The following is a 12,323-nucleotide window of genomic DNA, read 5'->3' on the forward strand; positions in this document are numbered from 1 at the left end:
TGTAATAAAAATTAGGTGAGAGGAATGATAAGGTCATGATAATTTTATTTAAAAGAGAACGTTTTTTATAGTTATGAGAACATTCTAACAAGCATACAAAAAAAATTGATGCTAAACGAGATACAGAAGGAATCATCTGGAGAGATGCCCTTGAACAGTCAGGATGGAATGGAATTAAATGTATATACATACAGGATTGGCCTTTAAGAGATGTACAGACACCATTCATGTGACTCAGCTCATATTAATGAAACAAGGCAGAGTGCATGCATGTACAGGCAGATGGTGGGAGCATGTGAGGGACTGTCTCTTCTGATTGCTTCTATTTTCTTAATACAATAGGAAGCACCATCATCAGGAAGGTCAAAAAGATATGGGTTTGAGGAGAGAGGGTAAGATGCTAATTGTCCATCCTGTATGATGGGAGAGTAAATGGACCAGGAAAATGAAGTAGTATTTCCTGGAAACTCACAAGGCCCACTGGAAGTCAATTATCACACATTGAGTTCTTTCAGCATGATTTTGTATTCTTCTCTGGCTACAGAGTATATTGATAGTTGGACTTAAATTAGCAGGGGAGAGAGTTAGCCTGGGAAGAAACAGTCCAGGGTGAGAAGCAGTGTGCCTGAAGGTGCGTTGAAGGAATTGAGTAAGGTTATATTATGAACTCTAACCTGGAAATGGAGAGAGTTGAGGAAATGAGAGCAGGGTGCAAAACAGTGAAAGAGTATTAAGATCAGTAGATTGTAGGTCTTGAAGTAGTTGAGATGCCAAACAGAAAGAGATGAAATTATGTATTAGTCCGTTCCCACTCTGCTATAAAGGATTTCCCCAAACTGAGTGATTATAAAGGGGAGGTTTAATTGACTCACAGTTCCATGTGACTGGCATGGCCTCAGGAAACTTACAATCATGATGGAAGGCAAAGGGGAGGCAGGCACCTTCTTCACAAGGTGGCAGTAGAGAGAATGACTTAAGGTGGATCTTGACAAACACTTATAAAACCGTCAGCTCTCATGAGAACTCACTATCACAAGAACAGCATGGGGGAAACTGCCCTGTGATTCATTTACCTCCCTCTGGTTTCTGCCTTCACATCTGGGGATTATGAGGATTACGGAGATTATAGTTCAAGATGGGATTTGGGTGGGGACACAAAGCCTAACCATTTCAAATAATATAAGATGTACCAGACACTTAAATGTAGGAAGGGGATGCAGCTATTTTCCACCCTCAACAGATTTCTGCATTTGTTAAATTAACTTATTCTCACAAAGTTGAGCGTTAGACAAAGTCCTATCAATGAAACAACATTTTCCCACTTATTTATGCTAATATATTCTCAGAGATGAGAATCCTCAGAACTAAGACTGAGGAGTGGGGAAACTGAGGAGATGTCATACAAAAGGGCTGGGCAGCTAAGAGGGCACCAAGTTGGAGAGTTAAAAATATCCTTGAGGGAGGAAGAGACCCCACAAAAGTGTAAATCAGTTGCAGTAAGACCATGAGACTGATGAAAGCCACTTTCTAAGGTCTGAGCTTATATGTCAAATAGAATGGAAATGGTAATGCAGGGGTTCCAGACCACATCCAGATCTTGAAGAGTCCTCTTCATCCCTTATCTCTGAACTCACTTTTACTGAACTCTGTGTGCAGTGCCCTGTGTGGAGCAGGCAGGAAGCTGTGATACTGCTGTGTGCACACCCTCTGCAGGACCAGCTTCCCCACACCTAATCCACTTGAACTGATTTAACAAAAGTGGGTCTCTGTTGAGGATGAAACATAACTGAATCCCCTTCCTCTGTTGAAATTCAAGTATTGGCATTTCTGTCTATTTCACCTTATTATTCCATCTCTTTTTGTCTAGGATCCCAACTCCTTCAAGACTTAAAATTGACTGATCTTAATACCTTTTCAGTTTCTGCACCTTGCTCCTGTTTCCTCAATTCCCTCCCTCTCCAGGTTAGAGTGCATGGTCCATAACTTTATTCACTTCCTTCAGTGAGCCTTCAACCACCCTGCCCTTCACCCTCAATTATTTTCACAGACTAACCTCTCTAACCCCCAATTTAAATTCAACTATTAATAGATTATAGCTAGAGAACACTGATCTTCAAAACTATTGACTAGCTGCCTTGTCTGTATTGAAAGACTTTCACTTCCTTTCACTTTGTGACATTCCACTTTTCTACTTTTTCCCTTCCCTTTCCAGATTCGAGTAGCTCCGCTTTTTTTTTTTTCAAAAAAATGCTGATGTTCGTCAAAATTCCATTTTCAACACGCTATTTCTTACTTCACATGCTTCCTTGGCAAGCTTATCTATTCTCAGTTTCAGTAACCATCTATTTGGTTACCATTTCATAATCTCTCTGATGAACCTGCATCTCCCTTAATTTTGCAGAATCTTAACATCAACATGAATGTCCTGGAGGCACCATAGACTCTCCACCTGTCTAAAACTGAATTCATGAGCCTTTACCTCAAGCTCATGCCTTTTCCTGCATTCTTATCTATCTTCTAGTGGAGGCAAGCTTGCCTGATTTGTCATTTTTCTTTAGTGCCTCCAATCTAATAAACCAATAACTTTATTTACTATTCCCATATGTATTATCTCCTTATTTCTGACAAATCTTTGCCTGTATTACAGTGTTAGACCCTTGAGTCATCTTTATTCGGTCTTTTTCAAATATGGCACTACAACCAGAGTGATCTCTCTAAAACTTATGTTTTTCTCCTTTCAAAGCCATACCAGTTTAACATGACATGCTAGACATTTCGTCATCGGCACCTTGTTTACTTATTCAGCCTTACATATCCTCCCACCCCTCTCCCTCATACTCTGTGCTCCTGTTTTAATCTACCAAGCAGGCCATAGTGCCTTTACTTTCTAGGTTTTTATATATTTTCTTCCGTGTCTGGAGTGTCTTTCTTTCCCTACTGAAGACTTGACTGAACTTATCACTAATGAACTTTCAGGACTCAGTTTAGATAGAATTTCTACTGGAAAGCATTTTCTGTTTTCTGATGACTTAAAGCTGAATGAGAGTTTTCTCTACCCATGCGGGGAGCCCATAGATCCTTGAATTTACTTTTATATCACATGATACTAACATTGCATGAATACCACCTTTTTTTTCCAACTAGATCGTAGCTCCTTGAGGGCTAGGGCAGGATTATTCACATTTTTTCCCTAGCATTTGGCACCTACTAAGTTGTTATCACATGTTTGTTGAATGCATGCATGCATGCATGAATGAATGAATCAGTTGCCACATTTCTAGTAACAGCTTTGGGTTCACATTAATTGATGAAAAGGGAATCTTTACTGCAACAGATAAAACTGATTACATAACAAACGAAGACCTGGCGTAGCGCACTTAGCCAAATTAGCATTTGGCTCATCTCTATATGGAGTGGCACAAGCCCATTTCTGTACCACTTACTATTTGGTTAAAAATACATATATATATATAAGATTTATAGCCACAGTGACGTTCCTGGCCTTTTTAAACCTCATTATGGCCTTTCTGTTTTTCAGGTTTTTCATTGATTATCCTTATCTGGCTTTAAGAACTATAAAACACATTATCATACTTCACTGTAATTTTTAACACCAGTCTGGGATAGTTGTGTTTTTTTTTTTTTGTTTTTTGTTTTTTGTTTTCCTTTATAAATGAGCAGGGCAGACAGTTAAAACACAAAGCAACAGATTGCACTGAGAAATGAATAGGTTTGGAGACTACAACTACAAACTACCTTAAAGGAAAACTCATTCAGTTTTTATTACCTTATACCTCTAGGTGCCAAAACTTGCATTTAATTCCCTGTTTTAAAGGAGATTTTATGTCTACCCATAATCTGTGCACATATAGTTTGCCCAAGAGAGGTTAGCTCTTTTCAGTTAAAATTGATCCACCTTCGTCAGACTTGTGGTTGACCAGCAAAAGACTGAAGGACATGAATCTCTTAACTCCTGATGGGCTTGGCCTACACATATCATGTTCATTTTAAGTGTGGAAAACATCTAAAAATATACTTTCCTGAGTTTCAGAGAAATCATATTTACAGTTTCACAGAACAGAAAATGTTAAACTTAATTCGATGCTTAACACCTAAAGTGTTATTTTCAAATCACAGAAAAATGCTTTTTGCTTTCTAAAATATCTCTAAAAGACAGCATAATTATTCTAAATAATTTTAATTAATTATGAGAAAGCTTACTGACAGTGATACATTTTTTTAATCAAAAATTTAGTTAGCAATTATTAAATTTAAAGGCCAGATACTCTGAACAAAATTATCTGATTTTTTTTTTTCCTTTTTTTTTTTCTTTTTCTTTTGTTTTTTTGAGATAGCGTCTTGCCCTATTTCCCAATCTGGAGTACAGTGGCATGATCACAGCTCACTGCAGCCTAAACCTGCCAGGCTCAAACAATCCTCCCAGCTCAGCTTCCCCAGTAGCTGGAGCTACAGGCATGTGCTGCCACATGTGCCTAATTTTTTGTACTTTTTGTGTAGATGGGGTCTTACTTTATTGCCTTTGCTGGTTTTAAACTCCTAGCTCAAGTCATTCTCTCACCTTGGCCTCCTTGGCAAGCTTATCTATTCTCAGTGTCAGTAACCATCTATTTGGTTACCATTTCATAATCTCTGTGATGAACCTGCATCTCCCTTAAGTTTGCAGAATCTTAACATCAACACGAATGTCCTGGAGGCAATGATTTAGTTAGCAAATTTAGTTAGCAATGATTAAATTTAAAGGTGGGATTTAAAGGCATGAGATTAACTGCTGGGATTAAAGGCATGAGCCACTGTGCCTGGCCACAAACTGCCAGAGTCTTAGAAGTATTTCCAAGATCAGCAAATTGTCCAGCTTAGTTGATACTGGACATAGAAAAAATTTCCAGTTACTTATTTCTCTTCAGAGTTAATCATAATTAGTTTGTACTTTTTAAAATTTGATCTGTATAGTAAACTTACTGTTTCTTATGGACATAAAGGAAAGTTAGTTCAATCCATTTCAGGCAGGATGCTCAACCTTTCTAACCAAACACCTTGGGAATTAAAATATGGAAATTTCTCAATAAAAAAAGAAAATTTCATCGTTTTTCCCACTTAATAGTATTAATCTGTATATATTCGATAATAAAACTTAGAAAATGAATTTCAATCCACTTTTTTGTGTTCCATAGTGAATTTGCCTACTTTTCAAGAACATGAGGTATTACTTAGAGCCTAGTAAAAACACATGTGCTACACGGAACACATCTCCTACTACATAATAAATTTTAGTGAACGAATTTCCTGTCTGTATATGTAGAATATAAGTGAAATGTTGGTTTCCTCACTGCATCTTAATAATAAAGAACTGATCTATGTGAATGGCTATTGTAATATTAAGGTAAACTTTTAAAAGTTAGTTTACAAATTTTCCTGACAAAGTATTTAGCTTGGGCTTCTGACTATCTTCCCTTCTTTCCTACTTACCCCTCTCTCTCTTCTTGCATTCTTCCTTCCCTTCCCTCATCATTTTTCCTCCCCTCCCCTCCCCTCTCCTCCCCTCTCCCCTCCCCTGCCGTCTCCTCTCCCCTCCCCTGCCGTCTCCTCTCCCCTCCCCTTCCCTCTCCTCCCCTCTCCTCCCCTCTCCTCTCCCCTCTCCCCTCTCCCCCCTCCCCTCTCCCCCCCCTCCTCCCTTCCCCTCCCCTCTCCTCCCTTCCCCTCCCCTCTCCCCTCCCCTCTCCTCCCTTCCCCTCCCCTCTCCCCTCCTCTCCTCCCTCCCCTCCCCTCCCCTCCTCCCTCCCCTCCCCTCCCCTCCTCCCTCCCCTCCCCTCCTCAATACGACAACTAATAGAATTTTCAGAAAACACTAAAAAATATTAAAGTAACATTTTTCACACTCGCACTGTAATCTGAATTTGCTTGCAGCTCCAAAGGTTTTCAGTAATGTCTTCAAAAGAAACAATTTTCATAAGAATAAAACAGTTTCCTCAAAATTCAGATTTTACTGTATTTTTTCTCTTACAGAATATTCAAAAGCTCTTCCTGGTCTCTCCACTTCATATGCCACTTTGTTAAGAATTAAGAAGAGTTCATCTTCATCTCTCTTTGGTTCCAAAACCAGACCACGATACAGCAGCCCTCCATTGGGAACACTGAGTGCTTCTTCACCCAGCTGGCGAGGGGCAGCTCAGCATTATTATTCCCCCGTCAATCTTTATCATTCCTCAGATGCCTTCAAACAAGATGGTAAGTGTCAAAGAAAAATGGCTCCAGATAGAATAAAGGAGGCAAAGAAGACTGATTTAAGACTCTTGCAGTAGAGATCAAGACTATTCCGATAGGAGAGAGTGATTTAACTCAACTCTGCTAAAAATGAAAACAGGAGAGTTTTTAAAGCTGGGGTGAGCTAGTAGAAAATTGGAGGATGATAGGGGAGATACTGGTTAACGTGACTAGGCCATCTGTGTTTATTGATTGGTGCTTATTGAAGTTAGGCTACTACCCTCTCATAGAGACTGGGAGATGGAGACCCTGTTTCTTGATGGTTACATTTCAAATGGAGAGCTCCCAGGCCCTGAGACAGACATTACTGGGTTACAAAAATGACGAGAGCCTGAAAGACTATTTACATCTCAAAGTGGCAGAGAATACATTTACACTTGCAGCTTTCTAAAGTAAATGCTCTAAGGAATGGGAGATTAGAAGACTATAGTCAGGAAGAAACCTGTCTAAAGTTTATAAAGGTGAGAGGAGTGCTAAGCTGTGTTGGTTGTAAGTTAGTCTTCTGCTCTAAACATCTTTAAAGAATTTGTGTGCATTTTTATTTAATTGCACTGTATACCAATTCTAATTTAGGATTAAGACTAAATGCATTCATATACTGAAAGTAAAAATAGACATTTTTGGGAGGGTAATTTGACAGTGAATATCAGAAACATAAAACAGACTTATCCTTCAATCCAGTGGTTTTATTTCTGGAAGTGTATTCTGTGTAAGAAAATAATAAACAGAGCACATAATGATATATATATAGCATATATACTATATGCTTAGCATTACTTAATGGAAAATAAGAAATAATCTATACATCCAACACTAAGATATCAGTTAAATTAAGGACTGATCTACAGCTATTAGCTTTATAGTTTGAACGACATTTTCTAGATGTTCTCTACCTTTATCGTTTTTGGATCTATCGACAAAATAATGCCTGGCTCATTAACAGCAAGACAAACTGGCACCTGTTATTACTAGTCTCTGTCCAGTCTGTTTTATATAGAAATGAGTTTCAGTTTTCTCAACACATATGTGAAGTAGATACTGTTACTGTCTTCTATAGAAATGAAAACTCTGGGACAGATAAGTATTTTTCACAATGTCACACTGCTAATAGGTATCATAGCCAATTTTTATTCACATCAACAATGATACTAAGACTAGTGCACTTAGGCTACATTTCATTTATGACTGATGAAAGAATAAACATTCAAAGATACATTTTAGAGGAACTTAGATACTGGAAATATTCTGGGAATGACAATTAGGTGGTTGTGCCAGGTGCAGGCAAACTTATCCTTTGTGATTATACCAATTGTTGCCATGTGGAACATTGTCTCATAGTGTTGGCATCTAAATTATATGTAAGCATTTTGTTAGAATTCCAAAAATGTTTTATTTTCCAAAATACTTAATGTGAGTTTTTAACTTTCTTTTACCCTTAAGCCTAATATGAAATGTAATCAGTCAGAGATGTGTTTGGATTTGTTTTCTTTAGGCATTATTATCTTGTGGAAAGGCAGTAAGGTAGAAAATCGAGTGATCAGAACTATGATCTACTTTTATAGTTGGTATAATTTTCACCTAACTAGTGTTCTGCCTCCTTGTTCTCTAGTGTCAAATGGCAGTTAAGGTGGTCACAATGGTAAATATAAGTATGAATTCAAATCCATGGAAATAATGAGAACAATAAATATTGGGACATAAAATGGAGCCAGCTGTGAGACCAGTTCAAGGTGTCTACTATTAATGCCTATACACCTACTGTGAACTGGTCCCGTTTTGGGTAATTAGCCAGAAAAGAAAGAAAATCTGGTCAATTACATATTTCACAGTATTTCAAACATGAAAATGGAATTGTTATTCAGTAAAAGCACAACTCTCTGACACATTGATTAGACAGTTTTTTTTTTTTCTGGAAAATCCTCATTAAGAGTTTATTAGATATGATGGCCAGTGACCCGAACATGACTTTTACTGTACCCGTGATAATAAGTTTCATCTCTTTCAATAAAGGCAGATGCAACCCAAACAGAAACAACAAAATGAGAAGAAATAATTCTCTAAAACTGTGCTCCTCAATCTTTACAAATAAAACCTCTGTTAAAATAAGACACGCCTTCAAAGATTGAGGTAGAGCAAGATAATCTCACTTACAAAAAGCTCCCATGTGATGGTGATGCTGCTGGTCTGTGGACGATACTTACTGAGTCACAAGGCTCTGGGCTGGGGATCAATTTAATATAACTTAGTCCTCTGCTAATTTAGTTTAATCCATATTTAGAGTATCAGGAAGAATGGATAATCTGAGTATTTTCCAAGTAATCTTGCGTAACTGCTGTTTTCTCTTCTGAGCATTTTATAAATCTTAGCTAGATGCGACTTTGAGTTCTTTCTCTCTGACAGGAGGCTGACATATGGCTTTTGTCAGGTAATTCCCTTTAGCCTTAATAGAGAGTAAAGCTGAGGTTGACATGCTCTTGTGAAAAATGAGGAAACTAACAGAGCCTGAATAGAAAATCATCCCACTCCTGTTCAGAGTTAAACCAAGAAATACCCCAGACAGAGCAAAGATTTTTATGAAAAATATAAAGACTCAGCTTGCAGAGCAATTTGGGGAAGCAATTCCACTTCCGGATATACAACTTGGAGAAACCTTTCCATATGAGTACAAAGAAATAAAACGCATCTTTACTGCAATATATGTCTAATAGTAAAGGTTGGAAACAACTCAGATGTCCATCAAAAAGGGAATGGATACATTGTATTTTTTTTTAATTTAATGGAGAACTAAAACTGTTAAAGTGAATACAAAGAAAATGGATAGACCTCAAAATAGAGAGTGAACAAGGTGAGTTATGGAGTATTATTTATAATATGATATCACTTATGTAAAACAATGGAAAAATATATCCTATTTATGGATACACATAAGTGGTATAATTTTAAAACATGAATTTGAGATAGCAAGTTGACTACAGTGCTTACCACTGAGGACAAAGGGAGAAGAGAGCAGGAAATAAGTACCAGGAGAGGATTGAATATACATTATCTCAACTTAGTGATACTTTATTTCTTGAAAGAAAAAAATCTGAAACAAATATAACACCTGTAGTGACTAGACACTAAAATGTCTCACAGTATTTCCCACTTCTTGGCATTTACAGTGTAATCTCTCACTTTATCTGTTGGCTATGGCTATTAAGTTGCTTCTGGAGAATAGACTATAAATAAAGTAATGGGATATGACTCCTAACAGTGGGTTACAGAAGCCACTGGCTTCCATCTTGTTTTTTTTTTTTTGCTTTCTGGCTTGCTCATATTGATGGAAGTCAGCTCATGCTGAGAGCTGTCCTGTTGACAGACCCACTGGGAATGGCCTCTGGCCAACAGCCCAAGAGTAAGTGAAGCACTCAGTCCAACACCCCTAAGGAATTTGAATCCTACGAGTAGTCACGTGAGTGAGTTTACAAGTGTGTCCGTACCTATTCGAACATTGGGATGAGACAGCTTCCCACCTTGTGAAAGACACAGAGCAAGGGTTGAGCCGCACCTGCTTCCTTGACCCACGAAGGCTGTGAGGTAATCAACACATAATCTTTGTTCATTTTCTGGGCTTCCTTTCTACTATTTTTACTATAATTCTATATATCTGCAGAAAATCATTCTCATAGTTTCATAGCTTTAAAGTTTCCTTTACATATTTCCTCTATTTTAAATTTCTGTGTCATCTTGTGATCCTCTCAACAAGTTGGTATTCTTTTCTAGGAAGCCAGTTCCTCTATTCAGCCCAGATTTGTTTATTCAGGTCTTGATTATGCATTCTTCTTTGTTCTCCTTTATATTTTGTACAAGGCCTACTTTTTAGTCCTATTTGTTACATAAACAGATGCTGCAGAGAAAATCTGTAAAAAACAGCAAATGCTGCAATTAGAAGAGATAAAATTTCAGTCTTTCTACTACTTGCTCACAGTTTATATTAAATGTATTATACTTTATTCATTACATTAGAAATTGTGAAATATTTAAAATATAAAGGAAATAATTCATGAAAACCTCTTGTGACTATATATATTAACTTTATTAAACTTTAATCTTTTCCCAAATTTGCTTCAGTGGTTTTTGACATAAAATTTAAGTTGAGAGTTCTTATTTTGCTTGGATTGTGTCTCCCACTTTCTCCACTCTTAGAGGAACCACTGTACTTACTTTGTCATTTATATGCATGTGTTTATATTTCTGTACATATGAAGCCTATAATATATGAAGCCTGTATTTCTGTACATATGAAGCTTACGTACTGTTTTTTAAAAAATTTATGTCAATGATTCTGTGTATATCATTCATGATCCAACTTTTCTGGATCAACATTATATCCTAGAGATTCATGTATCTTGATATCTTCAGTTCTGAGTTCATTTCATTTCCTATAAAGCATACTGCACTATGACTCTATTACAATTTCTTTATCCATTCCCTTTTTGTAAATATTTTGGTTGTTTCTAATTTTATGCTGTTATATGTCAAATGCATTTTTTCATGCCTCATTGGTAATTGTGTTAAATGTATTTTAGGAGTGCAATTTTTATATAAAAGCATTGTAACATTTCCAGATACCTTCAAATTGCTTTCCAAAGTGATTGACACTTGTACCAACATGGTATGAGTGTTCATATTTCTCCACATTGTCACCAACATATAATTTTTTGGCAGTCTCTTGAGTATAGTACAATATTTTATTGTGGTTTACTTTGCATTTTCTTGACTAGTGAGGTTGAAATTTCAAATATTGGACATTCTGGATTTTTCTAATGCATATTTCTTATTTACATATGTTGACTGTTTCTATTAGAATATTTTACTTTCATTGAACTGTAGGAAATTTACAAATCAATTGATAACTAATGATTAAATGCGTTGCAGATATATTCTCAGAATGTAGCTTATCTTTTTACTGTTTGAGTAGAATCTTTAGTTAAGCAGAATTTTTTGATTTTTGTGTAATGCAATATAGCAATATTTTCCTTTGTAGTCTGTGCTTTCCATATCCTTAAAAAAACCCTTTTTTACCTTAAATTTTTATTTTCTTTCAAATGTAAATTTTGATTTTCATATTAAGGTGTTTACTGAGATTATTTTTGTATATAATACGAGGTAATTACCTGATTTTATTTGTTTTCTATTTTTGGAGACTATGTATTGACTCATGTCAATGATCTCCACTGATCTGTGAAAGCACTCCCTCATACATTTTCAAACATGCTTTAAATCCTTCAGTAACATGGTTTAATTTTTTCGAAAATGGTTTTCACATCTTAAGTTTATTCCTAGATCTCATACAGTTTTTGCCTCCTAGAAAATAATAACATAGTAAGCATAGCATAGTGTTTGTTAAGTTGGTATATAGAGCCCTATCACTCTGTTTCTGTTGTCTTTCTGTTTTTGCTCATATGGCCTTATCTAATAATATATGTTAGATACTGTATTCAGGAAAATTGCTTGTAAAAATAGCCAGCTGTGTGGTTAGGAGGAACACAGAAAAAGTTTGGTTAAGGGTAGCCAGTATCTGCCACACACTTTGATTTCTGTAGGATATTTTCATTTTTCCCCTTGCTTTCTGTTAGATAGATTGTTTTCTATATTTAATTCCTCTTTCTTTTTTTATATCTTTTTTGCATCATACAACTGTTTCTTTTGTGATTACCATTAACTTAGTCTATAGTGGTTTTCAGTAATGAAATTAAGAAATTTCCCAAGTATAATGTTATTCATTAATTTTATTTTTTCAAACAGAAAATATTTGCATGCTTTAAGTACTTACTGTTTTTTCTTTTGCTAATTTTCCCTTATTTACAAAAATATGTTTAAGAATCAATACTTAATTATATTTTCTGTAACATTAGTATCTATAGTCATAATTTCTTCCATTATATAATTTTTCTCTCTGTGTTCACTTTTTGGATAAAGCACATTTTGTAGTTAAAAAGGATATCACTGTCACAAACTATTTTAGTCTTTATATGTCTGAAAATATCTTTATTTTGCCA

The 12,323-nt window shown here is 36.0% G+C and overlaps 1 protein-coding gene across 5 annotated transcripts in view; it reads left to right on the forward strand.

The window, feature by feature from the left end:
- Positions 1–12,323, forward strand: part of LOC105484296 (contactin 5) — a 1,362,583-nt gene that overhangs the window by 795,833 nt on the left and 554,427 nt on the right. For all 5 annotated transcript variants that reach the window (XM_071075496.1, XM_011745800.3, XM_011745801.3 and 2 more), the window contains one exon: positions 6,025–6,246. In XM_071075496.1, coding sequence (XP_070931597.1) covers positions 6,025–6,246 — 222 coding nt within the window. The remainder of the gene's footprint in view (positions 1–6,024; positions 6,247–12,323) is intronic.

The sequence above is a fragment of the Macaca nemestrina genome, chromosome 12, assembly GCF_043159975.1.
Source record: "Macaca nemestrina isolate mMacNem1 chromosome 12, mMacNem.hap1, whole genome shotgun sequence".
Classification (NCBI taxonomy): Eukaryota; Metazoa; Chordata; class Mammalia; order Primates; family Cercopithecidae; genus Macaca; species Macaca nemestrina.